Source organism: Melozone crissalis, unplaced genomic scaffold (assembly GCF_028551555.1).
Source record: "Melozone crissalis strain CALT ecotype California unplaced genomic scaffold, PUWL_Pcris_2 ptg000013l_1, whole genome shotgun sequence".
Taxonomy (NCBI): Eukaryota; Metazoa; Chordata; class Aves; order Passeriformes; family Passerellidae; genus Melozone; species Melozone crissalis.
In genome coordinates, this window is record NW_026535791.1 from 3,016,427 (window position 1) to 3,032,695 (window position 16,269).

At 40.9% G+C, this 16,269-nt stretch overlaps 1 protein-coding gene across 1 annotated transcript; it reads right to left on the reverse strand.

Moving 5' to 3' along the window:
• Positions 1 to 86: 86 nt before the first annotated feature.
• On the reverse strand, positions 87 to 14,432 carry CENPJ (centromere protein J). The gene is made up of 16 exons (XM_054271971.1): positions 14,055 to 14,432; positions 12,895 to 13,018; positions 11,861 to 12,094; positions 11,057 to 11,204; positions 9,821 to 9,926; positions 7,904 to 9,527; positions 6,855 to 6,987; positions 5,859 to 6,024; positions 4,577 to 4,816; positions 3,863 to 3,962; positions 2,594 to 2,694; positions 1,817 to 1,915; positions 1,579 to 1,719; positions 1,387 to 1,471; positions 1,179 to 1,299; positions 87 to 279 (listed from the first exon to the last, which is right to left on the reverse strand). The coding sequence occupies exons 1-16, from the start codon at positions 14,430 to 14,432 to the stop codon at positions 87 to 89; spliced, it is 3,993 nt and encodes a 1,330-aa protein (XP_054127946.1).
• Between the last annotated feature and the right edge of the window lie 1,837 nt (positions 14,433 to 16,269).

A 16,269-nucleotide genomic window follows, 5' to 3' on the forward strand; every position in this document is an offset into this window, starting at 1 on the left:
CAACAAGCTTTAAGCTTTTTCACTTGTTTACAGAAATGTACATTATTTTTGCTGATGTGCTAACACTTCAGCAGTTTTGACATGGTCTACAACTTGGTGTCCATGATAATATTACCATCCTTGTCCTTTATTCTGACTCTCCCAGAGACATACTTGGTTTCCTGCTGTCCATTCATGTACACAGTCTTGACAGTCCCATCTGGATACTCCCGTCTCTTGAACTGTGGTGTGTGCAGTTCTCGCTGGCCATTATTGAACTCTATCGTTGTGGTTCCATCTCTGCATTAAAGGGGAAAGAAAATCCCAAGGATTATGCATTGGTGTACAATTAGTCTCAGAGCCAGCATTGGATATGTCAGCCTAAATGAAGGAAAGCAGCATTTGTGGAAAAATCTGTTAAGAATCTCAGCTGGTTCATACTCAGAAACCTGTTCTACAAAACTGATGTTACTTCTTTATACTTAAGAACCTCCACTGCACTTTATCTGCATCAAACCCATCACTGCTCAAATCCAAGGGAAGTTTAAAACTTGGTATTTTGAGCACTGTCAGTTATCTGCTGTCAGTCACACCTGCTTCCCACACCAGCCAGGTTCCTAGATATTTTTTCTAGAATTATGTACAAATAGAGAAATGTTGTCATCTTATTGCAGGGGTTCCATACTATTGTCTCCTTATCACAAACATTTTATACCTTCTTGGTGTTTCTCGTGGGCAGCTCCTCAGAGCACTGACTCTTTCTTCTTCACAAAGCAGCCAACTGACTCCAGTTCCCTTCTCAACCAGCCACCCCACTCTTTTATAGCACTCTTCTCTATGCTTACACCTGTGGCATATTAAATTCAGGCCTGTTCCTAGTCTTTGATAAGTGGCCCAGCTGCAACTCCTTGGGGGTAAGATTACTTTCTACACTATCTTTAGTTTCTTATATTCTATCCCCCTACAGAGAAGTCTCTTAGGGTATGAGACAATACACTGTCTTTATGCCTCTTCCATGCTACAAACAAAACAAAAACCCCAAAACTGGAGCTGTAACTATGTATTCTCAGTATAGTCCATTGAAATGCAAACCTGCAGGAGATGCAGAAACACACCTGTCACCATACAGTGCTCCTGTCACTGAGCCCCAGGTGCTCCAGCCCCTGCCCAGCCCAGGGACCCCAGAAGGAAAAGCTCACCGCTGCACACGAACAACAGTGCCATCAGGAAAGATACTTTCTTCTTGGCCATCTGTAAATAGACTCTTAATTGTCTGATCAGGGAAGGTTATTTCCTTCTTGCCATCAGGATAATGCTTCTCTGAAATGTATTTTGAGAAAATATGCTTATTACATAAATACATATCTGGGCAATAATTCTGACACTTGGGTTGGATGATTCCTTTACCTATTTGTCCATTTGAAAACTGCAAGACCTCTAAGCCATCAGTGTATGTAGTGTGAGTAGTCTTAGCATCGGCATAATAATAAATCTGCAGACAACAGGTGAGATTCAGTGTAACTAATGAGAAGTTTTAAATGAGGGTACACATGCAGATAACTAAGCATTTGTTGAAAAATGCAGATATAGGATACCTACCACTGTTTGATCAGGCATAATCTGTTTCACATCCCCATTGAAGAAGGTTATAGTTATGGTCTTCCCATCAGAGCCCACTTTTTTCCATGTTCCATTTGGGAAAAATATAAGATGACAGCCATTTTTCAAAACCTTCTCAACCTAATGAAAACACAAGTGAGGTCAGTATTGAGCCCTCACGCTCATCTTTCCCAACAGCTGTCTTCCAGAATTTCCAAGTGCCAAGCTCTCATTTTACCTTTCCATCAGGATAAGCAGTTTCTCTCTGTATCTCTTCACTGCCTGTAAATGCAGGATCAGATGGTGGTGACACATAAGCTTCATTAGGAGAGGTGTCCTGAGATGACAAGCAAAAAAAACCAAATCAAGCTTTGTCTTTATATACTTTTCTCCTAGGCTGACAGGTATTTTTGGAAACAAGGAGCATCACAGAAGGAAGATGAATATGGGGAGGCATAACCACAATCTGAGGTTTAAGCAACTCCAAATGTAATTCAGGTGGTACAAGAGATGGAGAGTGAGCCATCACTGGATATCTGTGGCCAGTTGTAGCCTGGACTAAAGTGGAATTCAGTGATGTGCTGTAACAAGGAGCTCAACTTCCTTCAGAAATCCACATCATGGCATGAAACAATCAAGTTCTCTAAAGCCTAAGTGTAAGCTACAGCAATTAATGTAAGAAAAAATTAAACTATTTAAAAGATCCTTGCACATGTTGCCCTAGATGGAATTTATGAACATCCATCCTTCTTTAGCCCTCCAAAAGGTAAAAAATTCAAAAGAGCAGCAGATGATTACTTTGTATTTTTCCTGAGCCAAAGAATAATGTAACTACTAGACAAACACTCCTCATTGACTGGTACATAGCCATTTTCTGTTATGACAATAAAGGCTGAAGAACACAAAAAAGATGAGTTAACAGCCTCATCAATCACCCTCCAGATACTCATTAACTTTTCCATTTTAGGCTTTTTTTTTCCCTGCTTTGAAAACCAAATCAACTCACAGGATTTACTACCATAATACTCTGAGAAGAATCTTCCAGTGGAATCATTGCCTCAGAGTTGTTCCTCTCATTAGCAGGTCCTGATGCAGGTGTTCTAGGAAGTTTTCCTACTGAGATACATGTAATGGTTAAATTGGACAGAGAAATTAAAGTGTGGTTTAAGAGTTACAATTCTGTAGGAGGTCAAGCTGTACAGGACACCCACATTTCTTAAGTGCAGTAGAAACTGAAAGCAGGGTATTTATTAAAATGATAGGCACATGCCCAAAAAATCAATCACTGACATTGTTTAATGTGTTAGCACAAAGCCAGAATTGAAGAATCATTACAAGGGACATTTAATGCAGTTTGTCTCCTGTTTCATCTCTGTAGATTTACAAAGGATTTGCCCTTCCTAGAAATTTAGACAACATTATTACTGATGCCTTATAATGAACAAAGGAAGGTGAATATCAGCTTTTAACAGGAACTGATCAGCATATTTTTATCATGTCTCTCCTGTCAAATTACCAAAATAAAACTACCTTCAATTCTGAAACACCTCCTGTAACAGATAACATGATGGTTGGAGGAGCTGTCAGAGGTGTCAAAAAAATTACCCTGCAGTTACTTTCCATATGTGATTATCCCTTAGGAAGGCAGACACTAACTGTGCACAAGAACACCTGCCACAGCATTGCCCATATGATTACAGATCTGCTGATGGAAGGTTCTGAAGAGACACAGCAGTTTTCATGTTATCAACACATTCAACTAAACATTAGAAGGAAATTCTTCACTGTCAGGGCAGTGAGGCACTGGACTAGGTATCCCAGAGAAGCTGAGGTTGCTCCTTTCCTGGGACAGTCCAAGGCCGGGCTGGATGGGGCCCTGAGCACCTCTGGTCTAGTGGAAGGTGTCCCTGCCTGTGGCAAGGGTTGGAACTGGATGACCTTGGAGGTCCCTTCCAACCCAAACCATTCAGTGACTCTGATCTAACCAACACCTGCAGCCTGGAGAGCACCAGTGATGAATGTCATTTTTAATTAGAGAAAGCAGCTTCTGCAGTGCTCCAGACCATCATGTAAGACCAGAACCATTTTTCACTCCAAAACTGGAGTGAAACCACAGCTTTCTCCAGAATCCCACCCTGTGAGGTATTGATCCATATGCTCCAGCCCATGACAGCTCCCACTCTATCTCCTTTTGAGGTGGTAATGCACTCCACACAGCAAAACTTCACATTCATTTTATTTTTAAAGGCTTAACAGAATTCTCTGCATAGACAAACACTTTTACCTTTTGCTTGTGAATAACTTTTGCCATTTATCTTGCTGCACTTCTGTACTGGAAGAAGCGGAGATACACTTCGACTTTTTAGGCCTCTGTTTGGTAGACACTAAAAGAAAGGAAGCATTTGTGGTTTATGTGACATGTAATCATAACTGTTCATGCAGAGTCAATACAATTTATAGACCATCTGACATTAAATGTACTGGAAGCTTTCTTCACAACCTATACAGTTTTGAGACTTGAACAGCAGAAGGGCTTGTGTGATGTAGCCCAAGCTGCACTTTGGAACTCTTCCTCCATCAGCTCCTTCGTTATCAACAACTCCAAAATGTTAATTTGATGCAAGCAATCCAGAATAACAGTTTTAGTTTCAAAACTTAATTGCTTTAGACAATTGTGAGCTGCTTGGTTTGCCTGGTTGATCCCAAAGGAGCAGAGGTTCACAGCTTAGACTCCATCAATTACTTTTCTTTCATACTTGCATCATTTTTAATTTCCAAGATGAGTTCCTCAACAAAAGGGATACAGCATATTGTGAGCATTGACATTTGCAGAGAATATGACATTAACAAAATTCTCTGTCTGTCACCACTAGTGTAGGCCCCACAGAAGTAAATTAAAGAAAACAGCTAAGCTGTAGCTATTAGAGTCCAAGTATATAACAGAAAACCCACCAGTACTCACACAAATATATTTAAAGCACTAAGATTAATAACTTACAGATTCTGCTCTGTTTAGACTCATCCCAGGATTTTCTATTTTTTTCTTGCTTCTTGCAGCTTCTACTTTCTTCCAGGCTTCTAGACGAAACTTCTCCATAATTCTGATTTCCTCTTTTAGCTCAAAATTCTCATTTACTAAAGCTTCTATTTGATCTTTCAGGCGTCGATGAGTAGTCGACCATTTTGCCTCTTTTCGTTTTAGATCTTCCTGTAACTCTGCAATCTGCTGTTTTAAAGCCTTAGAAAAATGCATGTTTTGATTTTTAATATAATAAACTATATTTTAGTTTCTAACAGAAATACAAACACAAGGGAAAAGGGCATAAGTGGCAAAAAAGTCAAATCAGCTTAATAGTGCAGAGGTGAAAGGCAAGGAAGAGTTTTCTTTCCTGAAAGAGTGTAAACTACCAACTTTATAAGCTCTACTCCAATCACAGGAATTGTTTTTCTTGCTTTCTTAGCATTTTTTACACTTTCTAGATTGGCCAGTACAAATACACTTGAGACAGAAACACAAAATCCTTAACGCTACCATTGGAAGGTCATTCAAAAATCTTGGCACAGAAAACAGGAAGGACACAAACACACATGTAAATCTGCCTAGTTTAGCAAATGTCAATTCAGTTTTCTGAAGGGAAATTAGTAGGGAAGGAAGAGGAACATCCCTGTGTTCAAATGGTTTGTTTATGCATCTCATATACCATACATCCTGCCAATGAAGGAAGAAACAGATCTTGTTCCTTACATCACTGACACCTAAAGACCTATAAGTGATAATAAAATGTAACTTTGAAAATTGTAGAAGATTACCACATAGACTGTACAAGAGTTGTAGAGTGAATTAAACCCTTCTGGAGTTCTCGTTGGCACTTTGATCGACTACCATGAATAAAAACTTACAATTTACTATTTTAACTTCAGTAATTTTGTTTCAAAGTTGAAGATCATTCTATCAGTTACTAGCAGTTTTTAGTATGGAAATGGGACAAAAAGATTTGCTCATGAGGAGTTTTTGCCTTAAAACCATCAAACAGCGTTGTAAAGACCGTAGCTCCCTTCCTCAATTAGAATAATTTAGATTGGAAAAAAAAACTTTAAGATCATGGAGTCCAACTGTTAATCCAGCACTGCCAAATTCACCTTACTAACCCACATCTGCTAGCAGTTCCCATCTGGAAATCACCTGTAATCTTTGAACTAAGTTAGAATTTAGTTCTTGAATGCCTTTAAGTGAGCTTACATGTTCCTCTGTGGACTAGAATAATAATGTATTTTTATACCTGAATTTCATCCCGTTCCTTTTTATCCGGAATTGCTCTAGCTTCTGTGGTGTATTTTTCAAAAACTTTGCGCTCCTTTTGCAGTTTTTTAATTTCCTTTTTCTTATACTCTTCTATTTCAGCCAGTTCTTGGGCTTTCTTCTGTTCAAAGTCTGAAACTTCTTTCCTATAATTATGAAACAAAGTTGTTATTGTTTTAGCCCAAATCTCCTTTATATCTAGATTTTAAGAAAGAAAGTGAAGACTCAGTGTCTTGTGGTCACAGATTGTAGTTCAGCATCTATTACCCTCAGGAAGACTTACTTATAAACTGTATTAGTTATTTAAGGAGTAAGAATTGTCACACAGTGGATGTTTGAAGTCCAACAATATATATTTTTATATCTTCTAGTCACAAACATTATCCTGAATTTAGAAAAGCTTTGGCCAAAATCTTGCCACATTCTTCAAAATATTAGAACACCATCCCCCAAAAACACCAGAGAAAAGAATCTGCTAATAGGAGGTCAAAAATTAAATGTTAGTCAGAGACTCCATGCTATTCCCAAACAAAAGTGGCTGTGGTAGGAACAGATGTGCTCCATTTATGTCATCAGAGGTAATTATTCTGTTCTATATGCCACTTATAAATGCCCCTGTTCAAATTAAAAGATCCTCAGTGTGTACACACAAATATCAAACCCAAAGCAAAAGCATTAAGACCAGTTCTGCAGGGCTAATTCAGGATTGTATTATCCATTAGAACTAAAGTATACCTTCTCCAAAATACAGCCTTTAGGGACATCATATTAACTGAGCAGGGGTTCTTAACACTATTAAATTGTGTGTAATAATTACAGTTCAACATACACATAGAGCAACAACTTGTGTCTAGACCAATCTCTGCTGTAACTGAAGCACCTGAATTGTTTACCTGTGCTGCTGGTCACTGGACATTGGGAGAGTCTGCAACACACTGTGAAAGTTACACACCAAAATGTTCTGAGTAAAAGTTACCTGATATTTGCCAGGGCGTGCTCTCTTTCTTCACGGAGTTTACTCAGAGTTGTGTTCTCAGCTCGGAATCTCTCAATTTCCTTCTCCAACTCAGCCAGTCTCTCTCTCAGTAGCTGGGATGGAACAGTGTTTCCTGTCAAAGCACAGCCACATGCACATTACCCAAATGGCATTCATAGGGCTGAAGTGAACATTATCACACAGCAGTTTAAAAATTGTTAAAAAAAAAGAAAAACCAAGTAAATACTATTTTTAGAGACATAGTAAATACCACTGAAAGACAGCAGTAATTTTGCAAAAAAAATTTCTACTATCCAAATAACACAGAAGTTATGTTCAAAAACACTGCACTATTTACAAATATGGAGTAGATCTATTACTTTTGTAGTACTGTAAGTACTAAATGTATCTTTCATCTTGGTAGAACTAAAGCTATATTTGGAACTGGAATTTGAAGGGCTTCACATCAAACCAGAGAAATAAAATGAAGGTGTAAGTGTGTAATGAGTGTATATGGCACATACCACATATATGTGCCAGGTACATACACACAGCATGATGGTACAGGGTATATTAAACAGGAAAGTTTATGGTTGCAAGTTTTTTCAAGTTTTAGTCACTACAAAGTCTGTTCACACTCATCTGTTCACACCCATCACCCTACTGTGGTGTAAATCCACCACTTCATTTTCAGCTTGCCCATGCTATTTTTCTTCATTCAGAAACAGTGATCAAGCAGCTTCAGATCAAGTTACTTCAATGAGTTGAAGCCTCCAGAGGGAAGGAGAAAAAAGAAACCCACCAATTAAATAAATAAAATTTTAAAAAGAAGTTTTCACCCATCAGAGTCATTCTGCAAGCTGTGTAATTGTTAGATCTGGCATCAGACATGCAACCAGAGATGCAGGGGGAGAATAAGGCCATTTCTCACAGCACAGGTGTGTACTTAAACCCTCTGGTGTAATTTCAGTTTGGAGCCCAAGCACTAGCAGGGAACACTTGTACAACACGCCTTCCTCACCACCTCCTACCAGCTGCTGTTCTCTCACCTCCCAGCTCTGGTTCCACATTTGATTTGGTTTCATGCTCTGCATGGCAGCCTGCCTTCTGTTTTGGCTTCAGTGAAGGAAACAGTTTCATCATCAGGTTTGATACTGGAGGTCCATTTGAATCACTGTCCACTGCAAACTCTTTGGACATTTCATCTCCTTTCTTGGAGGCCACTTTCCTCTTTATTGCTTTGTCTGGGACAGCTGTACCATTCTTACAGGAAAAGTCCATCTGCAAAGGTGTTTTAGTGTATTTTTCAGGTAAATCAATGCTAACATAATTTTCATCAAGATCACTCCATGTTCTCTCATCGTCAAACTCAAATTTATTCCTACTTATAGACAACATGCTTCTGTGATCATCTGTAGCTTTCCTAATCTTTTGCTTTGACAGTGCACCACAATCTTTGTCTGACAACCCAAGGTCAGCATCTCCATTTTTGCTCTCTTTGCTGATGTCTTTAACAGAACTTCCACAATCAAAAAATTCTGGATCACTTTCTCCGTGGTTCACGAGAGCTGTCTTAGCATCTTTGTTGTCATGCTTCAATGTGGCTCCAAATTCACTCTCAGAATCTGTAGCAGTATCACTGTTACCCTCACTCTCATCTCCATTTACAATCCAGTGATTACTTTTTAAAGCAGGAGCTGCTTTCATGGAAGAAGCTGAGAGTATTACACCATCTGTTTTACTCAATGGATCCTTCATTCGAAAATCTGTTCCTGAATTTGAGGCTGTAAGTGTAACAGGGCTATCATTTGTATTTTCCTGTGCCACACAGTCTGCCCTTTTATTTCTCTCATCTGTGAGTTCCACAGCCAGCACCTTGACTTGCTGCTGCTTTGCCTTGATAGGAGTAGAAGACATCCTACGGCCTTTTGAAGTTTGCTGGTCTCGTTCCAAGATCCTTTGCACAAATGAGGAATTACTTGAGAAAGAGATTTCATCTGCAGCTTGTTCTAGAAACAAAAATTCATCTAATTCTAGATTCTCTTTCTCTTTTTCTTTTTCCCAGTTCTCCAGTTTATTCTGAAATGAAAGTTCAAAAGACAGTTCTGAATCTTTTACAGGGTGACCTATGGGACATTTAGAATTAGCAAAGGCACTGGTCAGTTCTTGAGACAACTGAGACTTTTCAGCACCAGGTAATTTGTTTTTGATTTTGCCAGTGTTAGACTTAGCAAATTCTGCTCTGTTCTCTGTATTTTCTATTTTGTTTTTAATTTCTGATGGGTAAGAATCTCTCATCTGTCCATCATGATTTTTTCCTGATTGCATTCTTGTTTCTAAGGGCAAGATGTTTTCTCCATTGTGATTCCTGAGTACCACTGTCTTCTGAATAGGACAATGTTTTACTTTACGGGGGTGGCTGTATTTTTTACACGGTGCAAAAGGATTTTCAGAAACCAGTTCTTTGCCAGGAAGCACAGTTTTCTTCTGTATTTGTAATCTGTCCACTTTAATAACATTTCTATCATCTAAAGCCCTTTGTTGAAGTTTTGAGGTGTTTTCTCCAAGTTTTGTTATTTTAGACTTGGCATTAGTGAATCTTGTTAAACCTTCCCCTCTTTTCAGGAAGGGTCTCTTGATCACTGGTTTTTGAACTGCTGATCCATTTGTCTCCTGAAAATGAGGAGAGAAAAGCAAACGATAAAATGTTAAAAAGCTTCTTACACAGTTTGAAGATTTCTTCAAATAAATCCCAGACATCAGTAGAAATTTACATGGTACATTTTTACTGGATTTCTGAAGACTTAAGCAAGTGAAGTGTTTGGGGCTTATTATTTTTCAGAATGTGAATGCTGCATTCAGTGTTAGCTTTCCCTGCCAGCATCTTCCTTGTACACTTTTAAAGCACCCATCACATCTCAGCACAATATATAAAGAAGAAGGAAGGTTTTTAAATAATCAATAACCTGGAACTTCTGGGTTTCCTCCAGGCGCTGTTCCTCTAGTTGTATCTGTTCTTCCAAGAATTCTTCAAAAGTTTGTTTCTTCCCCTGTATTGCAGCTTTAATAGGTCTAGAGTAAGTACAAAAACAACTCTTACAATTCTGTATAAAATAACTACGTTGAACACCACTGGTAGTCAAAGACCTGTGGTGTAATTGCACAAAAGATGGCAAATTCTGAGGTGCTTTAGGCATTAAGGTAATCTGAGAAATGCATTTCAACACCACATGTTTATCCAATCCCTGCAATAGTTAATATACATATCTAAAAGACACTGTGTGCAGGTTTTGTTGCTTTTTCTTTCACTGTTTTTCTTAGTGATCCCTTCTTTTGGACAAATCACCAAACTTCCACTCATAATTTAGTCACACTGCCAGTTCCTACAGTATCACCTTTCCACTCAGGAATGCTGCTGAGATAACGTTCCCTGTCTCCCTCTCCTCCTTCACAGGAGTGCTGAGTCTGGCTGGCATGGAGTGAGCTTTTTTCATAGCTAACAGCACTGATAACACAGTATTTTAGCTATTGCTGAACCCTGCTTGTACAGCATCAGGGCTTGCTTTGCTTTTTCATGCTGCTCCCACCCCAGGAAGCAGACTGGGGGTGGGCAAGACGTCCCCCAGGGGAGACACAGCTACATTTCACAGAATGACAAAATCACTGAATGGTTTGGGTTGGAAAGGACTTTAAAGATCACCTTGTTCCAACCTCCCAACCCTGCCACAGTGGGCAGGGACACCTTCCACTAGACCAGGTTGCTCAGAGCCCTGTCCAGCCTGCTCTTGCACATTTCAAACAATCATAACTCCCATAACAAACTAAAAAGTCACAGCCCCGCCCTCCTCCCTTACATTACTACTTTCAGAACATAACAGTGGATAGGAGGTTGTAATAAATCAAACTGGGAGCAGCAATCATAACTGCTTATATACCCAGCTATACTGAAAGGTGCCTCTATGCTGTCATTACCCCAGGCTGCACACACACCCCTTCATCCAAGACACAACATTTCATCTTTCACAGCACAAGCAATTCCAAGCAAGAGCCTCTCTTACCACGGGTCTCCACAGTACCAGGAAAATCAAATCCTTTGTTAAGAAATTGCACAAATTAAGAGCACCAGACTCTTTCCTTCAGGACTCAGAATTCAACCAAACTTGTGTAATTTGATAAAAAATGCATTATCATAGTTGAATTACCTTTCCTCTACATTAGTCAACAACTGTTCACCTCCACAGGAATTTTCAGAGACATGTGCACTTCCCACACCTAATATGTGATCAATGTGATTATCTTCACTCTCCATTAATAATTCCATCTTTTTTTCTGGACACCACAGGTTTTTTCCTGAGAAAGCAACAGAGTTGTTTGGTTTTTTTCATCCCAACAACAAATCAGTTTTCAGCACACACTTTAAACAGCATTCAGGTCAGGTGAAAACCAGAAGGGAGCTTCATTGCCATGTGATCTGAATTCCTACATAAAACAGTTCTAACATTTCCCCAAATTAATTCTTATTTGAATTTGCACTTTTTAATGGAACAAGCAATTATGCATTAAAAAATTTCCACAGACCTTAAATAATCCATTCTGATTGTTCATCTGCTTCACTATTGTTCATGTATGGCTTAAAAACATAACTGAACAAATGTTTATGTCTGCTGTAATGGTGAGGTCTCTTATCAAGCTTCTTGTTTCCCACATATATATGCATAAATTGAGAAGAATTTGATTTTTGGCTCATGCTGCTTTTAACCAAACTCAAACAGACAACAACAGGAACATTCTGAGGTCCGTAAGCCATCAGTAAACAAACCAACATACCAAGTAAACCAACTAAAATTATAAAACCTTCAAAATAAGTAGCAGAAAATTACTCCCAGTGACAAGGGGGAAAAAAGCACCACACAGCAAGTTATGTTTCTATAAATGACTAAGCAGTAATGTATTTGTCTTCCTTGTTTTTCAAATCATTTGGACTTTTCAGAGGCACACACACAGACCTTGCTTTTCACAGGCAGATACTTCTGTAAGATTGTTCTTCAAAGATGAGGTGCATTCTCTGTTGTTCAGCTTTTGTAAAGAATTGTTGTCTTGTGTGTGGGAAGAAACAAGCAGAGCACGAGCTCTGTCTTCGAAGATATTCTGGTATCCAGACGATGGCAACTGAGGTGGAGGTGCTAAGCCTGTGGGGTGCCCAGCTCTCAGCTTCTGACTTTCAGCCATCACAGCAAAACCTGGCAAGGAGAAGGAACAAAATGGCTGTGTCATTCTATTTGTGTCACAAAATTACTGCTCCGCAGGAGAAAAGAAATGGCACTGAAGGGCAGGATTGATCACCCAGCCTCCACCCTTATGTCACTGACCAAGAATAAGTGATTGTGCAATGTTGATTTTCTCCTCCCAAAATAAGCCCTAATTTAATCTTCTCAGGAAGGCAGAGTGAAAGAAAGACAATCATTGAAGTCAGGTTGGACTGACACTGCCAAGAGCAGAAAGTTCCCCTTCTCAGCTGTAAAAGCTTTTCCCAGCCAAGAGCTGTCCCCTCTCCTTGCACCCAGCAAACAAGACTGGAAAACTGATACAGGTTACAAGTCTCTGCTTTTAAATACAGATCAGCTCTCCATCCTGGTTCAGTTCATCACCTCAATGAGACATGTGTGAGCACAAACAAGGAGGGACCACTTCATTTGGCTACACTGAAAGCTTAAAGCAACCAAAAGTACTGTGAGAAGCAGCAAATGAGAAAGGAAAGTAATTGTTTTACACTTCAATACATGTACTTTGAAGCAAGGGCTCCCATCACAGCACATACTGATCAAGCCACAATTACAGCTGGCATTTTATAAAAATAGGACAATATTCCTTCTTCAGCAGCACTCAACTTTCAGGCACTGAAGCAATGCAGCATTTATCTTTGATTAATCAAGTAATCTTAAAATGAAGAACCCAGAAGGCACTTTCAGATTTTAACTGGAAAATGAGATTAGATTTTTCAGTTTCTACAAAGCACATCATGTACATCAGTACAACTTACCAAGAGCTGCTGGCTGGCCAGATACCATGCTAAGTAGCTTCTGCTGCTCTTCCATTAACCTTTGAAGTTGTTCCATCTGTTGTTTCTTTAACTGTTCCTGTTTCTGCTGTTGCAATTCCTTCAGCTTTTCAAACAAATATACAAATGTATTAGAGGCTAGGCTTATTTAGAATTTACCACAGAAATATTTTGTTATAGATTGTCAATAACTTTCTAAGGACACTTAATAATTTCTCTTAAGGTACCAATAAATCAGCCAATATTTATTTAGCCACTGATTGGTATTACTGACAATATTTAAAAAGTGGGTAATTATTCTCCTGTCATGTAAAATACAGGAGAAAACTTTTATAGCACCTGGTAATTCATGGAATTCTACTCTGGAAACACACACTCTCTCCCTCTCTCCACTCCAGTGAGCAGATATAGGGATTTATGCTGATGTAGCTGCTGGCAGAGTGGGCAAGGACTTCTTAGTCCTTAACTGCAGGATTTACTGAAGTTCTGCTGAAGACTTCCAGCCAACACAATCTGTATCCAGTACTTGGGAAGAGCTTTAGGGAACAAATAGCAACTTACAGTGGATTGACTGACACACTTGCATTAGGAAAAAAAAAAGTAACGTAACAGCATTACAATTCCAGGCATTTCTTTATCCTGATGTCATGGATACTTTATCACATTCAACACTAACACATCCCCTCATCTAAACAGAGCCAGGTATGTCACACCTACTTTGAGAACTAACAAAAGATGTTGCTATAGATACAGGAACATTCAACTCCACTGTGTGGTGAATACCTGTGATGAAGCATTACCACGGTAATGACCAGCACCCCATCTCCACAGCCTCGAGGGAAGAAACTTCAACTAGAACTGAGTGCACCTTTCCAGGAAAAATGATCTTTAAGAACAATTTTAAACTGGAACTTGTGCCACCTGGAAACAACAGCAGTTCCACTCCCAGGAAATGCACATCATGAGGAAGACAGCAACTTTCATGTGAGCACAACTGGAACTCAGGATTTGCTCTTTAAGCTTGCTGTGGCCTATACATTCGTTGCAAGGGGTTTGCCTACTTGCAGGCATAACAAATCGTATGCAGGAACAAAATACATCTTACTGTAAGCATGTCAAAGAATTCTAGGTGTATTTATTACCTGTTCAAGCTTTTGTAGGAGTGTATCACTGTGACTGGATTTCTTCTGACCATCCACTTCACCATGGACCAAGTCTGGTTTAGAGCTTTCCATGTTTCCAGGTGCTGCTGGAAAAGGTGTTCCAGTGGTGCACTGCTGGGGTGCCTGAGAGCTGGCAGACTCTTCACACAGGGAGTCATCACTTACAGAACAGCTGTCTGAAAAATGCAGCACTTCTTCAGGCAAAGCTGGGATGTTTTCAGGTCCAGGTAACAAATTTTCTTTCTTAAAGTTCAAACCAGTAAAACTAGGACCTAGTAAGACTCCAGCACGGGCACTACTGAGCATCCAATATGCACTGAAGTTTTGCTCACCACTCAGATTTTCAACAGTTGGCATCTTGCAAACTGTATTGCAATTTCTCTGCTGATCAGCATTAACACAACAATATCACAGTCTGTAGATTTAAGACAATATAACTTTCAAAGTTCCAGGCAGTTGGTATGGACAGTTATCTATCTGCTTCTTGCACCTAGAAATTAAGCAGATAAACAAAATCAGAAATTTACAATAACAGATCCCCAGTAAAAGAATACAACCAACTCTGTTATAACCAACCTAGTGCATTTATAAAAATAACTCATAGGCAATAGAAACAATATGGAAAATAAGTAACACACACTTTTGGTGCAGAAAATCAACAAAATCCAACTCTTAATTGTATGATTTGAGTGCAGCCAACAAAATCCCAAATACCATGAAGTTGTACATAATATTTTCTTCAGTAGTACTGGGAGAGATTCAGAATTTTTTTTAAACACTTGCAACAAAAGAAGGGATTTGATGAGCTGAGAGATCTCCACCACATGACCTCCATATTAATGCAAAGTTTCACATATGTCCATCTAAATACAAACACTTTACTGCACATATTTCAATGCAACACTTATCATTTTCACATCTTCCTTAGTTTCTCAAGGAAACGCTGCAGCTACGCTGCCTGTTATCCTCCTTCTCCCAAAAAGCATCTTTAAAACCCACCTAGAGGAAATTTTAAATACAGCAACAAATCCTACAAGAGCCATAAAACGTGAATAAATTCATGTAGGAAGGAGGCCCAGAGCGATTTCCTCCCTTAGGATGAAAAAGACAAAACTGCTGCGGGTGACAGTGCGGCAGCAGTGGCCGGGCTGCTCAGCCGTGCTCCTCAATCCCAGGGCAAACGATTCCCTGCCCTGCATGCGGAGTGTCAGGGAACACAGAGAGAAGGGGCCAGGGCCCCAAGGACACACAGCCACAGCAGCCCAGGCTCAGGAGTCCTGCTAATCAGGAAATAACTTCTTAAAGCTTCCTCATTCCCAAGAGTTCAGCCCAAGCCAGCTCTCACTTCATTTTCCCGCAGTCAAAAGAAGAGTTTCAACAAGAGTTTGAAACCGCAGCTGGGAGAAACAATATACAAATGTTTCATATAGAAAGGACTGCCGTGTGTTTTTCCCAGCGAGGTGCAGATTCCCGCAGTGGCAAACTGAAGTCTGCAAGGCTCACGGGCTGTTTTCCCCGTCCCCTTTGGGAGACCCTCTGGAGGCCGCCTGCCAGTCTAAACCTCCCCATGAAATTTACGGCAGCAGCATCTTCGAGCCAGCCGGAGCGGCCGGCAGGGATCAGGCTGATCCGTCCCGCGAAGGGCAGGAGGGACACAGGGATCCCGGGGAGATGAGCACAGCCCCGCTCCTCAGCCGAGCCGAGGTGTCGGGCCCGGCGTCCTCCCTCCCTCCCTCCCTCCCTCACCGACACCGCCCTCACAGAGCACGCCCCAAGCGCACCCCCGGCCCCGAAGCACCCGCTCCGCGACAGCTCCGACCCGCGGCCCCTCGCATACAGCGAGGCAGCTGTCCCAGCCCCGCTCCTCAGGCCGCCGCCGCCACCGCGCCCAGCTCCGACTGCCACAGCCTTCTTCTATTACAAACCTGCCGCCATCGCACAGCCTCCCGGCGCCACAGGCGGGCACCGCCCCGCCGCCGGGCATGCTGGGAGCTGTAGTTCGAGCGCCGCACGGCCACCTCGCAGCTGGCCTGGGAACGCGGCAAACTGGGACTACAGCTCCCAAGAGCCTCCGCGGCGGGAAGGCGGTTGATGGGCGTCCACAGTGGCGGCCGTGCCCCGGTTCGTGCCGGGGCTGTCCGGGCGGGAAGCGGCGGCGGGAGCCGCTCCGGAGTCGGGGCTGTCCCGGCTCCCG

Bases quoted from the DNA above. Each gene is read 5' to 3' on its own strand.
- CENPJ (XM_054271971.1), bottom strand. From the start codon at position 14,432: ATGCCAACTGTTGAAAATCTGAGTGGTGAGCAAAACTTCAGTGCATAT. The intron at 2,695-3,862 runs GTAAAAGTGTTT...CATGTATCTCAG, and splicing joins AAGTTATTCACAAGCAAAAG to TAGGAAAACTTCCTAGAACA. The intron at 280-1,178 runs GTGAGCTTTTCC...CCTTTAATGCAG, and splicing joins ACTGTTGTTCGTGTGCAGCG to AGATGGAACCACAACGATAG.